The 26,882-nt window shown below is 47.2% G+C and overlaps 1 protein-coding gene and 1 long non-coding RNA gene across 9 annotated transcripts; both read left to right on the top strand.

Moving 5' to 3' along the window:
- Window positions 1–53: 53 nt before the first annotated feature.
- TAF5L (TATA-box binding protein associated factor 5 like) lies at window positions 54–26,882 on the top strand. Of its 8 annotated transcripts, none has more exons than XM_032608160.1 (6): window positions 54–241; window positions 3,858–3,957; window positions 9,485–9,629; window positions 12,936–13,040; window positions 20,005–20,735; window positions 24,948–26,882. In XM_032608160.1, the coding sequence occupies exons 3-6, from the start codon at window positions 9,488–9,490 to the stop codon at window positions 25,743–25,745; spliced, it is 1,776 nt and encodes a 591-aa protein (XP_032464051.1). In that variant the 5' UTR covers window positions 54–241; window positions 3,858–3,957; window positions 9,485–9,487; the 3' UTR covers window positions 25,746–26,882. The 8 variants fall into 8 exon arrangements, with proteins under 8 accessions (XP_032464051.1, XP_032464050.1, XP_032464054.1 ...); XM_032608157.1 differs by lacking the exons at window positions 54–241; window positions 3,858–3,957 and adding exons at window positions 1,019–1,729; window positions 2,655–2,932; XM_032608158.1 differs by lacking the exon at window positions 54–241 and adding an exon at window positions 1,019–2,932.
- Window positions 9,637–11,654, top strand: LOC116741504. Its single transcript, XR_004346183.1, has 3 exons — window positions 9,637–10,733; window positions 10,994–11,014; window positions 11,281–11,654. It is a non-coding gene; the product is annotated as an uncharacterized LOC116741504 (long non-coding RNA).

Below are 26,882 nucleotides of genomic sequence, written 5' to 3'. Positions count from 1 at the left end.
CGCGCCCATTGGCGGAGACGGCCGCGCGTCGAGGCCCGAGCGGCCCGGCCCAGCCCGCGGCGGCTCCGCGTCAATCAGTCATGGGGCTGCAGCCCAGAGCCGCCGCGGGGGCGGCGGGGCACTGGGCGCGGGGTCCCGGCTGAGCCGGCCGCGGAGCGCGAGCCTGCCGCGGAGACGACGGAGGCGGACGCGGGGCGACCCCGGCGGCGGCGGGGGCAGCGGGAGCCGCCTGGGATGTTCAGTGAGTGCGGGCGGCGGGCCGAGGGCGCGGGCGGCAGCGCAGGCGGCAGCGCGGCCTGGGCGGTGGGGGCGGGGCGAGCGGGCGGCACCGCCTGGAGGCCCGGAGCGCGGGCCCGGCCTCTTCTTCATTTACGGGAGAGGGAAGTGTCTGTGGGCCGAAGTCGGGATGAAACTTGGCGCGGGGTGGCGAGGAGGACGCAGGCGAGCGCGGCGATGCCCACCTGCAAGGGCGCCCGCGAGGCGGCCGCGCCCCTGACAGCCGCGTACGGGGTGCGCGCCGCGGAGCCCCGAGGCCCTGAGCGCCCGGGCGCGACGTGGGCGGGGGAGCCGAGGGTGAGGGACCGGGTGTCCTAGGAGGCTCAGCGGAAGTGCTGCCCTCCCGACAGCGGTGAGAGCGCCCTGGGCTCGTGCCCCGCGGCGGCAGGCTGGAAGCGCTGATCTCTGACTTTGCAGGTGGAGGTCTAGGAAGGGAGACCCGGCTGGCAGGAATCGGGGCTGCGCTGGGAGGGGCGCGCGGGCGGGGGCCGTCTACTCTTAGGTGACCTAGCGCTGCGGGGTAGGGCGGACACGGTGGCCGCCCCGGTCTGGGTCCCAGCTCTGCTTGAGGGTGGGAGTAGGAAGAGGAGTTTGGAGCCATAGCTTTACACTCGGAGAAGCTTCATGCAGCGGAGGGGGCTTGGTGACTACATCGGCCTCAGGTCGAAACCATGTAACTACTATCTGTAACCTCTCGGAGCCTTCGTTTCCTCTTCAGTAAAATGAGGTAATGATTGATAAACTGGACCTTTTGCAGGATACCCAAAAAAGGATTAATGAATGTGAAAATGCCTGACAAGGGGGAAGTGTTCTGTAAATACTAGTTATCAGCTATTACAATCTCTTTTTTTGGCAGAGAATACTTTCTAGGTTCTTCGAAGGCCTAAAGTTCTTGCGTTAAATGTAATTTTGATTTTTGTCAATTATAAATCATTCCTGCCTTAAAAATCAGTGTTAAATTGGCAAACCAAAAAGTGGGCTTGCCTTGACCATTTTTTTGTTTGTTTTTTGTTATCAACAGTAAAGCAGAATTGTGTGTTTTGGAATAGTTTTGTTGCTTCTCCCTCTGAATGTGTGAAATTTGTTTGGTTCTATCGCTGTGGAACTAGGTAAAGTCTCCTCTTAACTATTCAGTCGCTGGTTTTTTGGTTTTACTTTCACAAACAGATGTCCTTCATAATACCTATGAAGGACATCTCTGGAGAAAGGGCTGTTGTTTGTTTGTTTTGTTTATTTGATGATTCGTTTTAGCTGGAAGGGAGCCCCGGGGGCGCTCTGTTAAACCAGCATTACCCAGTGGACAGTGCTAGAAACCGTTTCTAGCCTCTCCATGTGACAGCCAGCCAGTTTCTCAGGTAGTAACTGTTGTGATCACTCTCTCAACAAGCATTTGGTAAGCTTTCACTGTTGTGTTTCCCGAGAGAAGCCTTTGAGCAGCAAGACACTGTAAAAGGTAAGAGCTCAGACCATGCAGCCAGGTGGCCCAAGCTCCCCTCCCGGCACCGTGGACCCTTGGGCACCTGTCTGACTTCTTTAAGCCTCAGCTTTCTTATCTGAAGAATGCTCCCTAGCTTATAGGGTTCTCGGGAGGCGTAAACGAGATAGTCTACATAAAGCACTTAAAATAGTATCTTACCTGTGATGTACACTCAGTAAGTGCCAGGTATTAGTAGTGGTGGTGTAGGAAGCAGATAGTATGGCGATTCCTGTGATAGAGGTTTGTTCCTGGGTTTGGTGGGTGGAAGGAATCAGGCTCAAGGAAGCTTTGGGGAAGAAGTGGCCAAGCTAGGCTGTGAAGCATGAGTGGGAGTTAGCTAAACCAGCTAGGAGTGCCATTTGGGGTGTTCCTACAGTTAATGGAGGAGCCTTGACCAAAGCCCCTAAGGCGAGAAGGCCTTGTGGTACCCACCTGTTTTGTAAACAAAGGCAGATAAGAGTAACCTCAAGGTGACACAGTGGAGACGATTTTTTTATCCTCCACACTGGTGAAGGAAGGAGAAAGTTTTTAAGCTGAGCACAGATGGCATCAGATTAGCTGTTTGGAAAGATTGTGCCTGTAGTGGTGTGGGATTAAAAGTAGGGAAGGCCCAGCCACTTGTCCTGGCAGCTTTGTGTCTGCCTGTGACTCCAAAAGGAAAATGACTGCTTAGCAGGGGCAGGCATTTGAATCGAAATCTGGAAGCCTAAAGAGCACTCTGAGAAGGCATGAAGAAACCAGATCATTCCAGGCAACCTTCTCTCTTAAAAAGCATCTTCAAGGATGTACTGTATATGCCTGACTACAAGGCAGGATTCCCCCCAAAGTTTCCCTCTGAAAAGAGGGTGGTACCACATGTTTAAGTCTCTCCTGTTACAGGCACTGTAATTACTCTTTCCAGCAACAAGATGCCATTTGGGAAATACATATTGGACTGAAACAGTCTCAGTCATTGCTAGTTCGGGATATTTATACCACCAATGTATCAACAGTAAGTGATAAATTTTAAAAGTTCTGCCACCTGAATGGGTATTGATGGCTTGCGTTGAGATTTCCAGCGAGAGCATCAAGTGCTGTATCATAGATGATTTGGTAGGAGCGAAGATGGTGTGTTCTGGAAAATGGAATTTGATGATTCAGAGTGGCTTCAGTGACTACAGAGACGCTGGTGTTGAAGATGTAAGTGAATGGTTGGTGTAAAATTGTTTCATGAATTAATGTGTTGCCTTCTATATTTTAAAATACATGGAAGTTAATAAATTAAAGATTATAAGCAGACATTTGACTAATTGATCTACAGTCCTAAAGGTTTTTTTTCTAGTTTAAGTTAGCCAGAAATTTTTCTTTTTTAATTTTCTCATTGAAGGGGTAAAGTTGTCTTAGGTTCGAGCTTGCCTTTTATGTGAACGTTTTACAGAAAGTAACTGCTGCTCTGTTTATCTACTGAAACAAATTCCTTTTTCCCGTCTCATTTTTTAACTTTAAGAAGGTTTCAAGAATGTTGTGTACTGGCAAGTTCTAGAAAACACTGTAGAAAACTCCCATTCATAAATCTTTGTTTAGCAGTCAAATAAGATATCTTTCTGGTAAGATGTATGTAAATGTATATGTATCTGAGTAACCTTAGAGTGTTTGATAGTAATAAAAAGGTAGCTCCATTTTTACTAACAAAATACTAATTTTTGGAAATTTGGCAATTTAGGAATCAGAAGTGTTTTGCAAGACTTTGTGCATTGCCATTTTTAAGTCAAGGCACTGCTGCTTTAGTTTCACAAAGTAATGCCATGCTCTGGAACTGTGTTGTCCAATACAGAAAGCACGGGCCATGTGTGGTTGCTTACATTTAACTTAATGAAAATTAAAAATTCAGTTCTTCAGCTGCGCTAGCCACATTTTAATTGCTAGATAGCCCTTTGTGGCTGGTGGCTACCACACTGAACAGGGCAGACCTAGAACATTTCCTTCATTGCAGGAAGTCCTACGGGCAGTACTACTCTAGAATAAAAAGTGATCCGGCTGCTCTGTGAGACACACACACATAAAGGATTCAGTGTCATTAAAGCATCTCCAAAACCTCACTTGCTGCATTTGAATTCCATTTCAGGGAGAATGATAAACATAGGAAACCATATCCCCCTTATTCTGAGAGCACAGCATCCTGTTTCTTCTGTCTACAGTGGTTGTAAATGGAGCCCACGTGAAAGGTATTCTTTATGACGTAAGACACGGTAAATGTAGGTAGCCGTTCTATAAATTGTGCCATACTCTTCCATGTTAACAAGGTTTTGTATAGAAATAATTTTTCTGAGCCCTAAAATAGTTTTGAAGTAAGCATCAAATATTTGTGGCTTTCTTGGTTCATAAAAATCCAGAGAAATCATGTGCCTAAAGTAAACCGTCAAGAATTCCAAGCAGAAGCTAGATGACACTCACTTTACTTTTAATGTGAATTTCCAAGATAAAAGCCCTGTTCTAGGGAACTCTCCATCTGGTGGGGGGACCTAGAGAACAGTGATGGCAGGAGTGGGCAGTCTGCGTGGGGTGCAGAGGATGATTTTAAGCATGGGAGTAGCATAGTCAGTCTTTCTGTCTGGCTGCATTCAAAAGGGTGTTTGAGGTTGGCCTAGAGTAGTAGGAGGACATTGGAATAGTCCAGGTGAGAAGTGATTTGCACTGTCAGATCGCAGCAGTGAGGATATGGTAGCACAATGGCTCCAAGAGAGCCCTGTTTAGAATCAAGAGTTGATGGCCATTTAGAAGTGAGGGGAAGAGAGATAGAGAAAAGCATCTTAAGACGACAGTTTTCATTTGATTGGTTGGTTTTGGTTGTGGTTTTCTCTGTTGGTGGATGGTGGCACCATTAAGCTGGCTGGGAAAACTAGGAAAAGGAAGACATATGGAAGGAAGAGAATTTGAGCACATCGAATTTCAGATGTTTGCAGCATCCAGGTAGACAAGTCTTGTAGACTTGAGCTCAGGAAGGTGCTCTGACTAGAGACTGCACGAGTCTTGTGTCAGTAGGGAATGTGAAGGGTGGAAGAGGGGAGCCAGAGACCTGCCTGCAGGGGAGGCGGCGTGTTCAGCAGCCTAGAAGCCATGTAAATAGTGGGGAAAAGTGACAGATTTGACAAGAGTTGAGGAATCTCAAGTCTTAGTAAATAGCCCGCTGACATAGAAAGCAGGGTCGGCTGGCTGAGTAAGGAGACTGGAGCAGATTTGGGGGTGGCTGCAGGTAGGAAGCTGCAGGGAAAGGAAGTAGTTGACAAGGAAAGACTTCTGGGACTTTATGGAGGTCCCAGCTGATGTTAGTCAAGTTCTAGGGGCATCTGTCTGCCTGGCTGTATGATTTCTGCTCCACCCCCAGCCCTCCTATCCAAATTAAACCCCCAGATTCTACATTGCATCCTGAGCCCGCAGCTGTGAGCCTTGTTCATGTGCCATTTACTTCTTAGGACTCCGTGGGGAAAGAGCACAGGTTTTAATTCAAGTGTATTCATGTTACGTCTGTGTCTGAGCAAAGCCTGAATATGAAAGGCCAACCTAATTTAAAAATTATATCATGTATGACTGAAACCGAGCTCATTTATTTTTCAGCTGCGATTTTTATTTTCACAAGCATTTTATCACAATGATTAATGCAAAAGCTTATTAGGTTTGTAGGTGCTACTAAGAGTGACCTTTTGATGGATTTTATAAGCACTTAGAATACTGCAAGGAAAGAGAAGAGAGCTGATATATGAGCACCTACTAGGCACTTTACATGACCTCTCAGTTAAGAAAAAATACAAAATAATTTTTATCTGTTTTTAAGCATAAATTTATAATTGGAAAAAAATACACTTACTTTAAAAAACAACAACAACAGAAACACCTAGCTGCTGTCCGTATACTCAGTTGGGGAACTGATTTGAGGATAGTGGTGGTGAGTTTGCCTGGATTTGTTTTGAACTCATTCATCCTCAAAGCTGACACCTTATATCTGAGGGGCAGGGGGAGACACACTGTTCATATAGTACTCTATTGGCATCTCATGGAATTGCGTAGTGCTTAGCCCATGAAGTGCTGGGCTGGGGGTGTCTCTCCGAGCAACCCTCCACCAACCATACACATTTGAACATAAGTGGGTGGGGTTAGGCTGCAGCAAAGAGTATTGAGAGAGTGGTTCTTCCTGCACAGTTGTTACTTTGAGGCAGGAAGGTGATCATGTCCTGATTTTCTGTAGCAACTTTGGTAACAGTAGGCAACTATCAGTGCATGAGAAATAGATACATATTGTGTCAGAATCCTCACGTTAATTTCCAGAAATCCTAATGTGACATGAAAAGAAAGGTATGTGATCATCTATTTTTAACTTTAAAGTTAAAATATTTTCTGTCAATTGAAAATTAAGGGAAACCCTGAAAATTTTAACAAAGATGTAATTAGATTGAAACTCAATTTAAATTTAAAAGATTTTATAATTACGGGAAGAGATAAACAGGTAACTTGGAATTGCAGTGTTAGTCTCATGTCTGAGTCTCTCAAAAGACAGGTCTGTTTTTAAGAAGGTTTGTGGGTTTTTTTCCCATTTCATTTATTATTTACTTCACTTGAAATATGTGTGCCCTGGAATCAAGTCCAGGGCAGTCAGTTGGATAATGTCCCTGGTATTTCAGTTGAGTGTGGCTATAAAAGAGACTAATGCCCACGTTCCTCCTCCCCAGACTCTTGGCCCTGCAGCTGGCTCACAGCCCACCCTCAGGGAAGGTCCTTGTCCTGCATGGTGGTTTGGAGCCAGAAACAGCTAATTTGGGCAAATTCATTAGCATCAGTATTTACCAGCTAGTTTCTAGTAATCCCCAATATGGCCCGTTTTTTACTATTGTTCATTCTCATAGCTTTCTGTTCGCTCTCTCTTTTCCCCTCCTCTTCAGACATGCATATACATTGTCCCACCTTGGGGACACTTGGCGTTGCAGGGTCTGCTGTGTCAGTTTTCCCATGTCTTTTCCTGTGCACGTTTTTTTTTTTTTTCCTGTTAGAGAGATGACCTCTTACTCCCATCTTACTTGAAACACTAAGGGACACACATTGATACAAGCATGCACTCCCATGGCAACAAGAGATGGGCAGTAGAAAGTCTGGAAAAGTTTTAGTCCCAGCCAAAATACAAGGCATCAGGCTGCTTTGGAAGAGCTTGGAGACTAAGAATTCTTGAAGTTACATTGAAAGCATCTTTAGCAAGCGGCGTAGGGTCGTGTGGTGGCGGGGCCGGGGGTGGGAGCCTGGTGGATTGACTGCTTCTGACTTGGGTCCAAACTGGCAAAGGGTAGTACTCTCACAGTCTCTGTGTGCACTTAAATTTTTTTTCTCTAAATATTACATTGAATCAGAATCTCCAAGGCTGAAATTATTTATACACACACTCACAGGAGATTCTTATGTGTAACCAGGTTAGAAAACCATAGAGAATCACTGAAATAGTCAAACTGGTACAGGAATGCTTATTAGTAACCACAAAGAAACAATTATCTGTCTTCATCAATGGACAGGTGAATACTTAGAGCAGTGATCTCAAAGTCTCAGAATTCTTGTATGAGCAATAGAAAAAAAATGTTAATTAAAAAATAATCTGGGGACTTCTCTGGTGGTGCAGTGGCTAAGAATCCACCTGCCAGTGCAGGGGACACGGGTTCAAGCCCTGGTCCGGGAAGATCCCACATGCTGCGGAGCAACTAAGCCCACGTGCCACAACTACTGAGCCTGCACTCTAGAGCCCGCGAGCCACAACTACTGAGCCCACGTGCCACAACTACTGAAGCCCACGCGCCTAGAGCCCGTGCTCCGCAACGAGAAGCCACCACAATGAAAAGCCCGCCTGCCTCAACGACGAGTAGCCCCCGCTTGCCGCAACTAGAGAAAGCCCGTGCACAGCAGTGAAGACCCAACGCAGCCAAAAATTAAAAAAAAAAAAAAAATCTGAGTTGTCATACAGTGAAAGACTAATACACCATAACCAAGTGAGGCAAATTCCATAGTGAAAGGTGGTTCAGTTTGAGGAAATTTGTTACTGTTTCACTGTATCACTGAATCTCAATCATTTCAGACCCAGTGCCCCTCCTTTCTAACAAATATTTGATACTGTCTCTGGTAATCCAGAAATGAAATGCATAGCTAATATAATCATTCTTTATACCTGGTTTAAAATAATATATTTATGATGTCTTAACATTTTATATTTGTATATAAATATACGTGGTTTTGTGTGTGCATGTCTCCAGCCTTCACTGTTTGCTCTGTTGTGTGACTTTTAGGCAATTGAAAAGTTGATCTTCAGATTGTGTTTTAAAAGAGTTACCATGAATCAGTTTGGAAGGATTATTTATTTGCAGATGATTTTGGAACAACTTGTTTGCCGCAGTATCTGGGTAAAATAGTTGTTTGGTTATTCACCACATATTGTACACTGAAAGAAATTGCAATGGATAAACATTAGATACAGGTAAACTTTTTTAATATTTAAAGAAAAAATAACAGGTTTTTGGAATGGGGGGAATTTTAAATCTTAAAAACATGGAGGAAATCACAAAGGAGAAGGCCAGTGCATGTAATTGAAACTGAAAATTTAAACACATCCACATAAACTATCAAAAACACATCTTCCACACACAAAAAAATTAGAAGTCCTTGATTTAGAGAAAGTTACCCTTGGGAGGACCATCACATGTGTATGGATAATGTTGCATGCATTCCAAAATGGACACGATATTCTGATCCTGAAGAAGAAAATATTTTTTACATCGCAGAAGTGAACCTAGAAAATTCATTCAGCTGTCACTGGTCATCTGGACTGCAGTATTCTTTACTCCAGGCAAAGGAGTATTTGAGGCCCATGGCGGTCAGGGGTTCCTGTCATTCTTGATAATAAATTTAGCAGTCAAGGAAAATAGTCCTGTTGGAGGGGGAACCGCCAACTTAGCTTGAATTATCAGAAGTTATTTACCCCTGTTGAGTGCATTTCCTTCCGTATAAGAATTCATGAGACATTTTCTAACACATATACATACCCTCTTACAATGTTGATGCTTTTCTGTACCTGGCGTTACAAATAAAGCGTGAAAGAGGTAAACAGTATGATTGACATGAAAACACACTGCTCAAATCCTTGACTCAGCGCCAGCAGCCTTTTCCTGACTGCTAAGAGAAAACATAACTCTCCCTTTCCCCATTATTAATTTCTCACTTTCTAACACCTCTTTACCTGGTTTCTGAATGTCTCAGGGCTCTGATTTCGTGCTGCCTCCTGCCTGCTTTCTGGCTGGCTCCCTGAACCCCTCTCCCTGAGCGAGGGGTGGCCAGTAACACGGGGCCCTGGAATTCCTCGGAGCGGATTGAAATCGTGGTCCTAAATGGAGTTTGCCGGGGATCTGGAACTTTTTTTGGGGGGGGGGCCCGCACCTTGCAACACGTAGGCATGTGAGATCTTAGTTCCCCAACCAGGGATCGACCCCATGTCCTCTACAGTGGAAGCGCGGAGTGTTAACACTGGACCGCCAAGGAAGTCCCGTGGGGCTTTATTATCTAGGCTATTCCCGTTTTCCATCATTGAAGTTGGCCGTGTTTTCATCGGGACAATACATAAAGTGGAAGAGAGGGTGAGGTTGGTCTTAAGGCTCTCTAGTCAGCCAGGAGACTGGCCGCGTGGCCTCTACCCGCGCGTGACGTCAGGCTGTCCCTGTGGTTCCCCCTCAGGTCATGAAACGGGTGCGCACCGAGCAGATTCAGATGGCCGTGTCCTGCTACCTCAAACGCCGGCAGTACGGGGACGCGGACGGCCCACTGAAGCAAGGCCTGCGGCTGTCGCAGAGCGCCGAGGAGATGGCCACCAGCCTCGCAGGTACCACCCACCCCCTGTCCCGGAGGCAGCGTCCAGCCCAAATGCCTCTCTGAAAACCCCCCGCCCAACACGTCCTCCTGCAGGATCCCGGGGGCTTTGAGCTGTACCTGATGTCGTGTGCGACTTTCTCCTTCCGTGAGCTAGGGCCAGGGTCTCTGTCCCCCTCTTGCACATGTTCCCTCCCCTATCGCTTGGGCCTCACCCGTGGAAGGCATGTTCTCCAGGTGGATGAGTCCTTTGGGACCAGTGGGTGGAAATGTTGGCATCATACACGTGTTCCTGAGACTTTTAACATTTCTTTTTGCTTCTGCTGTTTGTTTTGAAATTGGATTTGGATGGATTCTTTTTTAGAAAAACTTTGGAAAAATTTTTCCTGCCGTGCTGTCAGGGTGGTTATGAGCGTCTTTAAATGGCCAGGTGTGGGGAGCTTAAGGTGGCAGTGCCTTCTCCAGCTCAGCCCGGCTCCTCAGGGGAAGCCTCCTTCCCTTCAGTGTCAGACCCACTCACTCTCCCTCGCCTTCAGACTCTGCTGGGTTCCCCTGACAAGGACAGGGCCAGGCGATGAACTCGGAATCGATTCATGAAAGCCTTAATGTTTCTAGTAGGATGGCCAGTGTACAGGACCAGAGTAATTCCTTCTAAACTCGCCGTCATGGCCTTTGATAAGCTCCCGCTGGCCTGTGTTCATTGGGGCCTGTGCTGTTGCTGATAGACAGTAGGGCAGCACTGTTAAATTTGTGTTCTCAGTTGTCTTCTTTTCGATACGATGGCGTATTAGGAGAGTCAGTGTTCCTGGAAAACCACCAGGAATAGCGGGAAGCTTCTAAAGTGTGATTATTGTAAGATTTTGTCCTAGGTTTTTCTGTTGATTGAGTAATCGGAATACTTATATCTGCGTTCAGCAGATGGTCGTGAAGGTCTGCTGGTGGCCAGGTGCTGAGAAGTTCTCGAGAGAGCTAAGACTCGACCCTGGCTCCCGAGGAGCTCGGTTACAGTCAGCTGAGGCAGGCGGATGAGCTCATGCGGGCGGCGTGACGTGGTCCCGTGAGGGCTGCTCAGCCTCCATACGAGCAAAGAAGGTGGTGCGGTCAGGTCGGCCGGCAGGTCACAAGGGCTTCCCAGGTCTCATGGTTCCCAGCATATAGTCAGGGGTCAGGTCACAAGGGCTTCCCAGGTCTCATGGTTCCCAGCATATAGTCAGGGGTCAGGTCACAAGGGCTTCCCAGGTCTCATGGTTCCCAGCATATAGTCAGGGGTCAGGTCACAAGGGCTTCCCAGGTCTCATGGTTCCCAGCATATAGTCAGGGGTCAGGTCACAAGGGCTTCCCAGGTCTCATGGTTCCCAGCATATAGTCAGGGGTCAGGTCACAAGGGCTTCCCAGAAGGTCTCATGGTTCCCAGCATATAGTCAGGGGTCAGGTCACAAGGGCTTCCCAGGTCTCATGGTTCCCAGCATATAGTCAGGGGTCAGGTCACAAGGGCTTCCCAGAAGGTCTCATGGTTCCCAGCATATAGTCAGGGGTCAGGTCACAAGGGCTTCCCAGGTCTCATGGTTCCCAGCATATAGTCAGGGGTCAGGTCACAAGGGCCTCCCAGAAGGTCTCATGGTTCCCAGCATATAGTCAGGGGTCAGGTCACAAGGGCTTCCCAGGTCTCATGGTTCCCAGCATATAGTCAGGGGTCAGTAAACCGTAGAAGGCATGAGCTGAGTTTCCAGAGAACCGTTAGGAGCTTATCGGGGGGCAAAGCTGGGGGCGGGTGTCCAGGTTATCAGATGTGGGTCTTAGGAGGATGGCTCCCCCGCCCCCCGATTGGCGCCAGGGGAGCTAGTCAGAAGGCTGCAGCGTGATCCAGTGAGAGGTGAGGACAGCCTGAGCTAAAGGGTGGTCATCGGAATGGCAAGGGGAGGATGCCTTTGAGGGCTTGTGACTGTAGGACTCGAGACTGGTTCCCTCACGGCGGGGCAGCAGGAGGGCCCGCAGCCTTCCAGCGTGTGTCCAAGTTCCCGGAGGGGCTCTGACTCTCTTCCCATCTGTCTCCCCACCTCTCGATGCTCTCCGTCGTGTCTCCTCGGCCCTGCTGCATTAATTACATTCCTGCTTCCTCCTTCCCACGTGTGTCCCACGCACATCGGTGTTCGTCCGGATTGTTGTTGAAGATGGCTCGTCAGTCCCCCGCCGCCTCTCCCCAGTTGTGAGGTCCCCCACCCCACCCCCAGCAGAAAGGGTAGGAGAATTTTGCTTTTCTTGTTAGAAAGCATGAACTCACAGAATGGCGATGAAGTGCATGTTTACATCCTGAGTATTGAGACTCCAGCCTCCTTCCTCCTCTCGCTGCCGAGAACACTGCCATTCAGGCACCTGCTGTCCAGGAAGGTGATTAAAAGCCTCGCCCCTGGTGAATCTGTCCTGCCCAACAGAATGGACCTAAAGACATCGCCAGCAGGGAATTGCCCATCCAGGTCCTCTTGGGTGATAAGCGCACGCCCAGAGTTCTCATCAGCTCTGTGGTGCCTCACTTTCAGATAACTAGGGACTGTCAGATCCTGGAAGAAACTGATCTGCTTCATATGAAAAATGGAAGGAAACAGTGAGAAGCAACTTGAAGGAAGCAAACAGCAGAGAGAAAAAAAAACTTCAAAACTACCATCATTGATAGCCTTGAAACAAGAAGAGACTGCTATTTTAAGAGAAGAAAACATTCAGATAAATACATGACAGTGAAACTGAAAAATCATTCGAAGGGTTGAAAGTTGAGGAAGCCTCCCAGAAAGTAGAGCAGAAAGACAAAAAATGGAAAATCTGGGAGACATTAAAGGGTCAGTTCAGGAGACCTACCTCGAAATTGTAGGCGTCCCAGAAAGAGAACACAGGAGAGAAAGCAACAAAATGATTCAAGAAAATTTCTCAGAACTGGAAGACGTGAATTTCCAGATTGAAAGGGCCCACTGAATGCCCAGCACGGGGGTTGAAGATGAACCCATCCCAAGGCACATGATGGTACAGTGTCAGGTCCTGGGGTCAGATGCGTCCAGAGGAGTCTCTCGTGAGCCTGTGTGCCTCTCCTCTCTCGTCCAGCTCATGTACCCTGTGCTTTATACCTGTCGTTCCTCTGCTGTCACGTCACTGGGTGTCAGGAGCAGGTGGGGTAGGCATGTCGGTCACATTTAACCAGAAGCCCCAACGTACTTTGAAAACGGGCTGAGATCTCAGATGCTACAGCTGCGCCTCCTTCCATCCATCCTGCCACGTTTCGGGCTGGCGATTGTCTTTGCCGTCCCCATCTTATGTATCTTTTCCTCCTTAGTCCAATCAGAATCTGGTTGTGCCAACATAGTGTCTGCGGCCCCTTGCCAGGCAGAGCCCCAGCAATATGAAGTGCAGTTCGGACGGCTGCGGAATTTCCTCACCGGTAAGTACTCCACACACCCCCCTTCTCTTGTTAAAAAAGGGTGCTGCGAATTTCCCTCAGAACCATCTGTGTTCCAGCTCTGGTGTTAGGTACCAGGGATTCAAAGGTGGTTGAACGCAGGCCTTGCATTCACACTTATGGTCTATTGGAACTCCCAAGAGAGTCACATCAGGAGATTAAAGTGTGCAAGGGCAGAGCTCTGGGTGCATTACTCACTGTTTTGTCCATGGCCTTCAACACAGTGACTGGGACTTGTGTTGAATAAGTAGAAGCTCAGTCAGCCATGTAGGGAAACCTCCTTAAATGCAGCAGGTGTGAAATGGACGTTGATATCACTACCAGTGATACAGTACATCTCAAAATGGTTTTTTTCCCCTTATTTCCAAAAATGCAAGACAGTAATCCTCATGAATCAGCAACACCAAAAAATTAGAAGTTGTAATTTAGTCCAGTTTGTGGGCACTGTGATAACCACAGACACACTGAATCAATAGATACGAGTTCTAATGAGTTTTTCTAATTCACTATATGACTTTTTAAATTAATCACTCTAAAAAATGTAGTCATGTAGCCTTTCTGGGGCCTTTAGTTCCTCGTATGTAAAGTGAAGAAGGCTATTCAGAGGCAAAACCAAGTGATTTCGTCTAGTCCTAAGATGACTGGTTATAACTTTAATGTTGAAAAGATGATTACACTAAGTGAGACCATGTTGATTCTGGTTATTAATCAAAGCCTTTTGTTGAGTACTTTATACAAAACACCTTGAGGTACAAGAAATACAAAACTTGCTCTGTCCTCAAAGGATGGAGAGTAATTAGCATGTATTGGTTAGTAGAAAATTATAGTTAAAATACTTTGAAGTTGTTTTATTTTTTTTTCTTATTTGAACAACCCTCAGGTTAATAATTTTTAATGGTAAAGGGGCATAGTAAGTGATCAATATATAAACCAAAATAATAGACCTAATTTTGCATACTTAGAGTTGTCCTAATTTTACTTCACCCTTATAATGGTTAATATTTTAAAGGAAAGAATCCACATTTCCTGTATTCCGTAGTCGGGCAAAATGACCAAAATGTTACAGGAAATAAAGATTACAAAATAAAACCCTAAAGAAGGTCATCTTATCAGTCTCACAGTTGTTGACTGATAGGATTCATTCTGTTGAATTGTTACAAAGATGAAAAAATTGCGAATTCTAAGGGTCTAATAAAAAGTCTATTATGTTTAAACTGGAAAGAAAGAAACTCCATTAAGATCCTCACATCATATAAATGTTAAATGTCTCAGAACAGTGATCAGCTGCTTTCCATGTCCACTAAAGATAAAAAAAGAAAAATTGGATTTATAAGAAGGATTTCATTCAGAGGTAAGCAAGAACTTGGAGATAATCAAGTTATTTTTCATTATTGGCATTGGTTTTTGAGGCTTTGAGCAATTTTTAAATTTTTTTAAATCAGTTTTTAGAAAGTTATTCTACTCATTTTTTTAAATACGGTTATGATTTCTCCCTGAGAGACTTCTCTCATCAACCTAGTGGTGAGGAAGCTGGTTTAGAAAGAAGTGCCTGGCGTCTTTCAGCCCTTCTCTTTCACTCAGTCATCCTGTACTTACGTGAGGCTCTGACTGTCCTGGGCTAGGTATTGCAGGAGAGTGTATTGATGGGGGCCCGCCCTCTGATGAGGGAGCCAGGCAACGCGGTAGCTCCGAATCTGTCACTGTAATAGTCTCCATCAGCCTTTTCCTACGCAGTTTCTCATCTTGTTTCAAAACTGAGAAGGCTGTCTGTTACCTTGTCTGTGATTTAATTCCTTTTTTTTTTTTTTTTTTTGCGGTGCGCGGGCCTCTCACTGCTGTGGCCTCTCCCGTTGCGGAGCACAGGCTCCGGACACACAGGCTCAGCGGCCATGGCTCACGGGCCCAGCCGCTCCGCGGCATGTGGGATCTTCTCGGACCGGGGCACGAACCCGTGTCCCCTTCATCGGCAGGCAGACTCTCAACCACTGTGCCACCAGGGAAGCCCTGTAATTTAATTCTGTAATCCTTGGTCACAGGTTATTTTGAGGGGGTGAGTATATGTGTTTTTCCTCACAGGCTGCTTTTCCTGGAACATTTTTCTCCACCTTCAGGGCTCTGAAGAGCAGTCAACCGAATCAAATGAAGAGTTATTTCCTGAGCACCAAGATGAAATACAACATGTAGTCATTAATCTGAACTGAAAGTTAACCCTAACATAAGAGGGCTAGAAGTCACAGTTTTGCATGAGATGTGACTGGGGGAGTGTCTTCATAGGCCAAGACGGAGCCAGTCACTGGGTGTTCGTGGGAGCTGCATTTGGAGTGAAGGGAGGGGCTGGCGTGGGGTGGTCAGAGGCAGCCTTCCTGAGGAGGATAGGGTTGACGTTAGCACTTGCATGTTGGGCATCTGTGCCAGAGTGGGAGGATCCGGCCTACGTGCGAAGGCATGAGCAAAGGGGCAGAGACGGTGATGATTTTTTCAGGAACAGCGAAGGAGCCGGCTTTGTTGAAAATGGGCTTTCGGGGAGGGATAAATTGGGAGATTGGGATTGACATATACACACTACTATATGCAAAATAGATAACTAATAAGGATCTACTGTACAGCACAGGGAACTCTACTCAATACTCTGTAATGACCTATATGGGAGAAGAATCTAAAAGAGTGGATAGATGTAGATGTATGTGTGTAGCTGACTCACTTGGTGTATAGCAGAAACTAACACAACATGGTAAGTCAACTGTACTCCAATAAAAAAAATTTTTAAGAGAAAAAAGAAAAAGAAAATGGGCTTTCAGATTGGAGATAAAGACAGACAAAATGGAGGCAAGATCTGACCACAGGGGTAGAAGTGTGACCCTCATCCTGTGTGATGGAGACAGGCCCGGGCGTGAATGTGGGTGTGGAAGCAGTGGACGAGAGTGTTTGTGGGAGGGGCGATGGGAGGCCAGCCTGAGTCCACTGTGGTCCCTGAAGAGTGAGACAGGGCTGTGGATTCCGAAAGTGGGGTCTTCAGTTCACAGTTACATTGTCAAGGTAGGATCTCCAGGGCTAAGGAGAAAGAAGGGAGAAGAGCTAAGGATGCCTCAGGCTCTTTGGAGGGGGGGCGGGGGCGGGGTATACCGAACAGAAATAAGTCAGGTTTTATTTTTTAAGTTGTTATGATGATAGCATCCTGCTACGTAACACAGAAGATACAGACTGTGATACAGAACTCAGCATCAGCCCCGGGGAGATACAAAGTAAATTCTAGGAGATGGTAACTCTCGAAGGAGATAATAGAGAAAGGTAAGAGGTTCTAAGGCTGAGCTCCCTCCAGTGTTTCTCCTCCAGAAGCTGTGGGGCTGAGAGCTGCCGTGAGCTCGCCTGTTGCTCCAGGGCCTTTCCTACAGGACATGTAGTGGGAAGAGCATAGCCTATGGAGTCAGTCACTCTGGATCTGAATCTGGGGACAGCTGTGACTCTTAGACACAATGTGGGTGTAAGTGCCTGGCTCATGGGAGGCACACATGCAGTGGTAGTTCCGCAGAGTGAGGTGAGCCTTCGAGGAACAAGGGAGGAAGAAGAGCCCCCAGGCAGGGACACGGAGGCGCAGGCCAGCTGGTGCTGTTTCAGAGCTGAGGACGGTGTGCAGTCGGTGGACCCAGCCCTGCGGAGAAGGGCCGGGGAGTGAGGACCAACAAGCTCGGAGTTCGTTTAACTTAGTGTCCTTTTCAGTAACATATAAGGTGTATGTTACGATTTCAAGGGAACGAGATTCAAATTGAGTTAAGCCTTAATGTTAGTCTCACCTTGTTCCACATAGACAATATGTTGATTGGAGCTTTTATACCTAATATACTGTTCTCTTCGGACAAGAAAGGACAATTAAATAGCGTTGAAACTATGGGCCGAAACAACAGTGAATTTCAGGAAGTTTTAAAGTACTGCATCCCTATTTCTAGATGGCTAGTTTTTTTTAATCCTGGACTTGGTAAATTAAAATGCCTCTCATTTTCGAAAATAAGCCTAAAACTAAGATTGTAAGGAGTTGAAAACAGCCCTTCGTCCCAATAGAATATATTGGACGTCTAATTGGTAAGGGTTGAATCTTTTTGTTTGTTTTAATTAGTATTTGGGGAAAGAAATATTCCAGAGGTCTTCTAAAGAATTACAGTATTTAAAGAATTATTGAAATCTGTATTAGGGTTCTCCAGAGAAACAGAACCAACAAAATGTATATGTATAGAGAGATTTATCTTAAGGAATTGGCTCACGTGATTGTGGAGACCAACGAGTCCAAAATCTGTGGGGCAGACCCGCAGGCTGGGACCCAGGAGAGCTGCAGTTCATGTCCACAGGCCGCCTGCTGGCCGATTCCTTCTCCCCCTCCCCAGGGAGGTCAGTCTTTGTTCTCCTAAGACCTTCAACTGATTAGACGAGGCCCACCCACATGTGGAGGGTAATCCAGTGTACTTAGTCTACTGATTTAAGTGTTCATCTCATCTAAGTTCATCTCATCTAAAAAAATGCCTTCACAGAAATATCTAGAATAATGTGTAAACAAGTTTCTGGGCACTGTGGCCTAGCCAATTTGACACATAAAACTAACCATCACAAGTCCACCGCCTATGGACTTGTGATGGCACCCTTACCCATCTCCTCAAACCATAATTAACCTGCAAGTAAAGGTGATTAACAAGGTCATAATTCTACTTAACATGGTACAGCTATCCCAAGTACAACCAAGAATGCCCTAATGCCTTCCTCAGAAGAGGAGGCAAAGTCCACAGGTGATGTTTACCCTTCTCCTTGAGATCCCATAGTTTAAATACTGTGACGTAAAGTTAACAATACTTAAACACCACGATATAGGGAATTCCCTGGTGGTCCAGTGGTTAGGATTCCACGTTTCCACTGCAGGGGGCCGGGGTTTGGTCACTGGTCAGGGAACTAAAATTCCACATGCTACACAGCACAGCCAAAACAAAAAGAAAAAATACTATGATACAAAGTCACTATAACTTATGTTCCATGGTAAGGGGATAAGAAAGGAAAGAAAAAGATATTTGCTTATGTATAGGTATACACACACACAAACATGTTCATAACAAAATAAGGAGGAATACTCATGACAGGTCCAGTCCTGGGTTCTGTCACTGGTCACGTGATCATAGCTGGTCTCTTCCTCTGCCGCCTATTCTGTATTCCCTTTGCCTTCAGTTAGCACCTCAGCTGGTCCTGGTTCTTTACCTGGTGGGATGATGCAAACCTTCGTTCCTGAAAGGTCTGGGCCACTACTCGTCCTGCCTGGATTGGATTGTTGCATATTTCCACTCACCTTAATTTCAGGGACGGTGGTACTAAGAGATGCCCTAAGTGACCTCCTGTGTCCCAGACACACTGTCCTCGGCTCCCTGTGGAGCACAGTCCAGTTTCCCCTCGGCATTCAGGGTCACTCACCACAGCGAGCACCAGAGCTCACCGTGCCTGTTGGTACAGAGGCAGGAGCCCTAACTTCAGCCGGATCAGTGCGATTGAAGTTCAACTTCTAAGAATGCATTTGAGTGGGGGCATGTTGATCCTCAAATGCACCTACCCTGCAGTTAATTCACCTGTGATGAGGTGAAATAGAGCATCAAGCAGAGAGAGCGTGCAGGGATCATCTCCCTTCCAGTTAGGGAGATAAGATTCCCTAATGCCGTGTTCCTGAATCTTGAGCCAGGTGTGGATTCCTTTTCAGGAAAAAAAGAAAAAGAAAATGCTAGTGGAAGTGCTAAGAGCTGACGTAAAGCATTTTTATATTAATTACTTAGGTATGTACAGACATTACACATGAAACCTTTATGCTTTATTTTGTATAAAAGCTAAACTCATTTACATATAAAGTACAAGCAAAACCACAAAAATAAACTTCAAATTAACAGCTAAGTGAAAGTAACAGATGGATTTTGCCAGTCATAACTTGCTACTCTAACGGGCCTAGGGCTGGTGTCACCCAGCTTCCCTGAGGTGCTGGTGCCTGCGATGGCCCTGCTCGCTGGCCACTCGCCTCCGTCCAGATGGCTGTGGAACCTTCGTTCTGTCACAGCTCTCTCTGCGCTCCCTCACTTAAGTGTCACACACACTTCTGTGCTTTTCTCATTAGCCTGTGACAAAGCTGTACACTTTTTTGAACATTCTTTGTCATGTACTTTCATGGTGTTAAAGTCTCAGGTTAGTAAATGAGTTAGTCTTAATGACACGAAAGTGTTCCACTTGTAAATTATCACTGCAAAAGAGAAGTTGTACTTTTCAACCAGCAAAATCAAAATGAGTACACTGACAGATGTGGGACAATTACAGATGAACGATGTCATGTTGCCATTGAGACATGCCAGTCGGGGGGGCTAGACATGTTAATGAACCCACTAAAATAAGAACTTGATGTTAACTGCAGGTGATGGGGCCAAGAGGAATCACAGAACAAAGTAGAGCACTAAAACTGTATGTTAATACTTACTTGCTAAAGGCCATCCAGATAATTCTGAATTTACCTATGTTCATTGTTTTTTAAATTATCAAGTTAAAGTTTCTGTGAAGAACTCAGTCTCCCGAGAATGCATCTAAGTTCTCTCCAAGGTCTCAGGTCCCAGTTGGAGCAACACTAATGTGCTGGGGAAAATAATAACCCTTGAAGACCTGGTACGAGCTACTGAATGCATGTGAGAACAGGCACATCGCTTAACCTCTGGCCGTCGAATTCTGGGTTTACGGCTGACTTCGGGCCGTGTTTGCTGGCCTTCAGGGTCCGTGCTCTTCCTTCCTCAGTCCCGACTTGGACTTTAAGTGTGCAGAATTCTGTGTTGGGCTTATACTTCAATCCATAGCCTCAGAAAGTAGGGTCCTGGCCAGAAGAGGCCATGTGCCGGCGGGCTCCCCAGGAGACTCTGCTGACTGTAAAGGCCCTGCTTCTCTTTCATTACAGATTCTGAATCCCAGCACAGCCATGAAGTGATGCCTCTCCTCTACCCCCTCTTTGTCTACCTCCACCTCAACCTGGTCCAGAGCAGTCCCAAGAGCACGGTGGAAAGCTTTTACAGCCGCTTCCACGGAATGTTTCTGCAGAATGCCAGCCAGAAGGACGTCATCGAGCAGCTGCAGACCACCCAGACCATCCAGGACATCCTGTCTAACTTCCGGCTGCGGGCCTTCCTGGACAACAAGTACGTGGTCCGCCTGCAGGAAGACAGCTACAACTACCTTCTCCGCTACCTCCAGAGTGACAATAACACCGCCCTGTGCAGAGTCCTCACCTGGCACATCCACCTGGACGTGCAGCCCGCCAAGAGGACGGACTACCAGCTCTACGCCAGTGGCGGCCCCTCCCGGGGCGGGGGCGAGGGCGGCGGCCTGGAGCCTGCCGATGTGCCCGCGCCCATCCTGCAGAACGAGGCCGCGCTGGAGGTCCTGCAGGAGAGCATTAAGCGTGTCAAGGACGGCCCCCCCTCTCTCACCACCATCTGCTTCTACGCCTTCTACAACACGGAGCAGCTGCTGAACACGGCGGAGGTCTCCCCGGACAGCAAGCTGCTCGCCGCTGGCTTTGACAACTCCTGTATAAAACTGTGGAGTCTGCGCTCCAAGAAGTTAAAATCGGAACCGCATCAAGTAGACGTGTCCCGCATCCACTTGGCTTGTGATATCTTGGAGAAGGAGGTAGGAATATCGGTCTTTCTTCCCTGCGTCTGCCTTACTAATCAGCTTGGAATATTCCTACCAAACGTGACAGATCTTATGGCAAACGCACTTCCTTATTTCCCGCATCGTATAGCTAACGCCAAACTCATGCCTCGTAACCTGTAGCCAGTGACGCCCTGCTAATGCCCAGCCTTGGCGGAGACAATAAGCAATTAGACGTAGGATCACTGGGTCAGAGGGTCTGTGTCTTAAAGTGTGATACTGCCGCCTCCCAGTGCCATGAGCAGTAGACGAGGACACTGGTTTCTCTCCACCCTCGCCCACCCTGGCTGCTCTCGGCCTTTCGAGGGCAGTGCAAGTCCTCTGTCTTCACCCAGGGTGCCGCCATTTCGTCCAGCAGTCGGTGTGATGAGCTGGTTCACTCTGTTTGCGGGTGGTAGTTGAAAAGGGCAGGCACAGTGGCCTGAGTTTCAGGTCACCGAGAGCCATTGCCTCAAAAACAGCGTGGGCAAAGGGAGATAGAAATTGAACTTCACAGAGTTCACCTTCCCTGAGAGTGGCGCCATGGAAGTTGTGGGTAGGATAGTGCTGTCGTATCACCACTGAAATTCAGGTAGCTCGGCCTCAAGTTACTTTGGATGGAAAACCTTTGCACCAGGTTGAAAAGTTAATGAGTAAAAAAAAAAAATCACTCGAGTTAATTTCCAGTTACTGATGAGGGTGGCAAGAATATCGGGTGTACAAATTAAGCCCCTTTTCTACCTATTCCTGTTTTCTTAGTCACCTTCCAGTTAGTATGGCCTTTGAGTCTTTGCTTCTTGCAGTTAAGACAGTGTAATTAGAGGAGTTTGTTAGGATGAGTAAAGAGTCTAAATTCTGATGCACAAACTTTGATTCCTAGAATTCTGTAGTGCCCTGAGAATGTTTTTCACTGCATGAGTTTATCTTCCTTGGAGACACAGCTCTAGCTTCTTGGGGGTTCTTCACATACAGTGAGGGATACTGCCCTCATTTACTCTCAGTTTTTTACTTAAAAAAATTATTCCTACCAACCTTATTAGCTTTGATGATACTGAGTTTGGGGATTATTCTAGGCATTAAAAAATAATATAAAGGAAGATAGCAAAGGTAGAAAGATAGATGCAAAGATGGAAAGAACGTTAGCCTAAAATAAAAATTTTTAAGATTCCACCGTGGCTACCGCTGCATTTTGTAACATGTGAATTATATCTCATTTTTTAAAAAACCAAAACAGTAACCAAAAGCTCCTGTGTAAGCATAAAATTATCCCAAATGCAACTGGATTTACAGCCCTGCCCTCCAGCTTCTGTTGTCTCCACGTGAAGAGAAGCTAGATTAGCCTCGGAAATGTGTTCGCTGGGCCCACAGTGCTCCCGTCACCCGGTGCCAGCAGCCTTGGAATGGGGAGCGGGCCTGCCCTCCCTCCTCCACTTTGTTGCACACCGGATGGAGGTAGCTTGTCGATTGGCAGCTGTGTGTTTTTAATATTTGCACAGCATGGTAAAACCACAGGTCCCCAGTGGAGGACTTGCCCTTCTTTCCAGTTATGTGGACAGGACAGGACCACCCTCATCACCACCAGCCTCCCCGCCCTCAGCCCAGCAGTGCAGCACCTGTGTTCAGTTCATTTAACGTCTGGTCATTCTGCCCCCAATCTGGTCGTCTTTAGGTTTGGAAAATCAAGTCAGTGTTGTCAGTAATACTCAGTTCTGTAACTTGTGTATAAAACTGTGATTTAGATCTGGCCAGTAGGAATGTAATGTGAGCCATATATGTAACTTAAATCGTCCTAGTAGCCACATTACAAAAGTAAAAAGAAGTAGTCAAAATTAATTTTAGTAATGTATTTTCAATCCAATATGGCCAAAATATTGTCATTTCTACACATAAGCAGTATTTTTTAAATATTAATGAAGTCTGTTATATTCTCCCTTTTTGTCCTTAGAAATCCGTTGTGTATTTACACGTAGAGCACACGTCCATTCACACTAGCCAGCAGCCACCTTTTCTCTCCTAGGTCAGGCTGCTGTCATCTCTCACACACATAGCAGTGTCTCACTTGCTTCCAAGTCTCACCCACTCCCAAGCCCAGCCATATTTAATTTCTTTCAGCTCCATCGGTAGCTAATTGGAGAACAGCCCCGGGCTGACTTTCATACCCCAAAGTACCCTGATCTAGGAATGACCACACTGTGAGCTGGGCCACTTGGAACGTCCTAGCCCAGAAGCAGACGGAGGGACTCCGTGGCCTAAAGCAGGGTCAGCAGACTATAGTATTTGAAGATGTTATTTTTCTTATTCTTTGAAAATTTCTAGTTTAAGCATGTCTCATCATGTACATAATATAGTTTATTATTACATGAAAGTACTTTACAAATTAGAAATTCCTATTTGGGATGCATGTGGGGTAGAATTTACTGTGAGGGTTTAGACAGTGGCAGGGCATCTGCGGTGCTGTTCTGTTAGCACGGGAGGCTCCGTGAGGCCAGGCACGTGTGACCCACTGCCTCTTCAGGGTTTCAGCTTGACTGTGCTGAGGCCCTAATGGGGATGGGTTGAGCCACAGAAAAAAATGTGGCCGGACTATTTTAAGCTGTGGTCGTGGCAGGGAGCTGATAGGGATAGCCAGCAGGCCCATTCTGGCTTCCCCATTTCTTGGTTTGTAGAGTCAACCAGGCACTTTTCCACAGGCTCAGGACAATGGTTGGGCCCCTGGGGAGTCCAGCTTGACTCCGGTGTGTCCTCCTCTCTGCCTGTGAGCACACAGAGGGGAGACCCACTTCCATGACTGCCTGGTCCAGATGAAGACCTCTTAAGCCTCGGAGACTACTGTGTGCCCTTGTCGGCCGCTGGCTGTCAGAGGCCCTCTGTGTAACTCACCCAGGGTCGTGTCTTGCCCCCGCAGCTCTGACACAAACTCTCCGGTGCAGAGCAGTAACTTTAAAGTGTTGTTGTAATCTCTTCGGAAAGGAAAATTACTAATATTCTTGGTAACGCTCAGTAGAACCTTAAGCTCTCAAACGCTTAAGTGCTTTTAATGTTGAGTATCTGGAAGAGCCATTTTGAATCTTCATGGACATCAGTGTTTATTTTCTCTTAACTTTTCTCCAATACATAAACATTGGAGGCATTCATTCCATTTTGAATTTAATAGTTTTCAGATTAAAAGGATGCCCTTTTTCTGTCCAAAGGCTCACGAGGCAAGCCGGTTCAAGAAGCTTCATCCTACCTCCTGCTTTTCCAGTGAGGTCACTTGACTTTATGAATTCCAGGGTGAGGACGGCTGCAGTTTTAAGGAGCTTGTCCGCGAGAGAATGAATGGAGAGTGGGTTTGAACACAGAGAGTGTGCTTGTGGGGAAGAGGATGAGGAGAGGGGGCCCCCCCACACCACGAGCCGTCCTTTCTGTCGCCACACCTAGGGATTCATTTCCAAGACTCACATGAGTCACTTGGCTTTATTTAGAGCAATTCTGACTCCACGCCTCATTTGTTACTTTGGGAAAATATTTGAGACCCTCCAGAGAGTCACGGTTTCAAAACTCTTCTTTCCTTTTGGACACTAGCCATTCATGCCTGGTCACAGGGTGTGAGCATAACTTACTGATGGCTGCACCTTCCTGGCCTACTGTTAGTTCTGCGGTATGTCCAGGTTTTATTTTTGGCTGAACTCCCGCAGCGGTTCTGTATAAAAATCTTGAAACCGCGCCTGCCTCCATCACTGGCCCCAGGCGTGGCAGTAACAGGCATGTGGGGATTTTTCTAAACGGACTGGAGACAGGGAGCAGCATGGCCTACAAAGCAGCTGAGACTGACGGGCGAAGACATGCCAGTAGAAGAGCATCTAAGAACATAAGTTCAAAAGTACGTCTTTTCGAGTGATCGGCTCTTGAAATCGGTTCTCCTCAACCTAAGAGTAAGGTCCACAGTCATCGCTCTGCACTAGTAGCCTTGCTGTAGTCTTAGCTGCGAGGTGAATTTAAGGAAGGCAATTTGTAAGTGGTAGGAGACTTTTTATTCAGTTATGCAATTAAGAGTTCTTCTCCTGGAGTCACCGTAAAGAGCAGGGTCGTTCACTGAGTATATGCTGTTTCCCAAGCAGGTCTGTTTCTAGACGTTTGTTTTCCATGACAGACCACTAAACGCTCTTCTCTTGTGTGTGTGTGTGTGTGTGTGTGTGTGTGCGTGCGTGTGTGCGTGCGTCCCCGCAGGACGACGAGGACGATAACGCAGGCACGGAGATGAAGGTCCTGCGGGGACACTGCGGGCCAGTGTACAGCACCAGGTTCCTTGCGGACAGCTCAGGGCTGCTCTCCTGCTCTGAGGACATGTCCATCAGGTACTGGGACCTCGGCAGCTTCACCAACACCGTGCTGTACCAGGGCCACGCCTACCCCGTGTGGGACCTGGACATCAGCCCTCACAGCCTGTACTTCGCCAGTGGGTCCCACGACCGCACGGCCAGGCTGTGGTCATTTGATCGGACGCACCCGCTACGCATCTACGCCGGGCACCTGGCAGACGTGGACTGCGTCAAGTTCCACCCCAATTCAAACTACTTAGCCACGGGCTCGACCGACAAGACGGTCCGGCTGTGGAGCACCCAGCAGGGGAACTCGGTGAGGCTCTTCACGGGCCACCGCGGCCCCGTGCTCTCTCTGGCCTTTTCCCCCAATGGTAAGTACTTGGCATCGGCGGGCGAGGACCAGCGGCTGAAGCTGTGGGACTTGGCTTCCGGGACCCTCTACAAAGAGCTTCGGGGCCACACGGACAACATCACCAGCCTCACCTTCAGCCCGGACAGCAGCCTGGTCGCGTCGGCGTCCATGGACAATTCGGTGCGCATCTGGGACATCAGGAGCGCGCACTGCAGCGCACCCGCTGACGGCTCGTCCAGCGAGCTCGTGGGCGTCTACACTGGCCAGATGAGCAACGTGCTGAGCGTGCAGTTCATGGCCTGCAACCTCCTGCTGGTGACCGGAATCACACAAGAAAATCAGGAACATTGATTTTTATCTCTGATGTAACGGACTGGGGCGTGCGAAGTGCTCCAGACGACAAGTCTTAGGACAGACGTATGGAATCACTGACTGACTGTGAAGGACTCCCCGCGTCCCCACGCATCCCCCTTCGCGCCCCCTCGTCCCGCGGACATCCCGAGCCCGCCACCCTTTGCTCAGCCCCGAAGTGTGGAGGGACGGGGGGAGGAAGGGCGGGGACGGGGAACGAACGTGAGATCAAGAATCACGGAGATCCCGCGGTGTCCCCCTGCCGGCCCCTTCCTGTCTCTGGAGCCAAGATGCCCTCACCTCGCCGGGGCTGCACTTGGCCAGAGGAGGTTTGCTGGGCGCCCTCCCCAGGAGCAGTGCTGCAGGGTCACTGGGTGAAAGGGACTCTATCTGGGTAGAATTCGGGGGCGGGAACTAGGAAAGGGGGCGGGGTCATCCTGGCAAATGTCTTTCCTTTTTCGTGATTACAGAGAACCAGGATTTTTTATTATTATTATAATTATTATTATTAATGAGAAGAGGAAACCTAGCACTGGCAGAGGGGGCCTTCTCTGCTCTCATCTTTCAGGTTTTACTCCTGGCACTGGCTGTGATACTTGGAATTTTGAGGTTCAGGGAATTCAGAGAATTTGGTCGTACAGTGTATTGGGAGAAAGGGAAAATTTCTGGGTGACAGATTGATCACTCCAGCTGACATGTTTCTAGAAGTGGGTGGGTGGATTTGATTGAGAAAGTCTTGGGCTCTTGCAGTGATGGTGGGATAGATTCTTTTCGTGGCTGCACTTCTATTCACAGTTCTCTCCCCTGAAAGGACAGATTGTGGTAAAGAAATGAAAATAATTGGAAGTGAGAAGTCAAAAGATAGAATTAGAAAATGTTGAATTTCCAAATGATTCTGAGGTGTGGCTTTTCCAGCGTCTTTTCCCCCTGAGATCATCCCTCCCACCTCCTGCTTTGCAATAGCAGTTTAATGAACAGTCTGTGAAACAAATCTTAAGTACGAACACACACGTCGAAAACTACGCTCTGAGGATGAAGCAACTTCTAATTTGTGGAAAAAGGATTAAATATTTCTGTTTTCTGAAAAGAGTTATTTTGTATTTTGTTTTCTATTAAAATGTATTTAGTTTCAAAAAA

Source organism: Phocoena sinus, chromosome 16 (genome assembly GCF_008692025.1).
Source record: "Phocoena sinus isolate mPhoSin1 chromosome 16, mPhoSin1.pri, whole genome shotgun sequence".
In the NCBI taxonomy this organism is placed as follows: domain Eukaryota; kingdom Metazoa; phylum Chordata; class Mammalia; order Artiodactyla; family Phocoenidae; genus Phocoena; species Phocoena sinus.
This window is presented reverse-complemented; position numbering and strand designations above follow the sequence as displayed.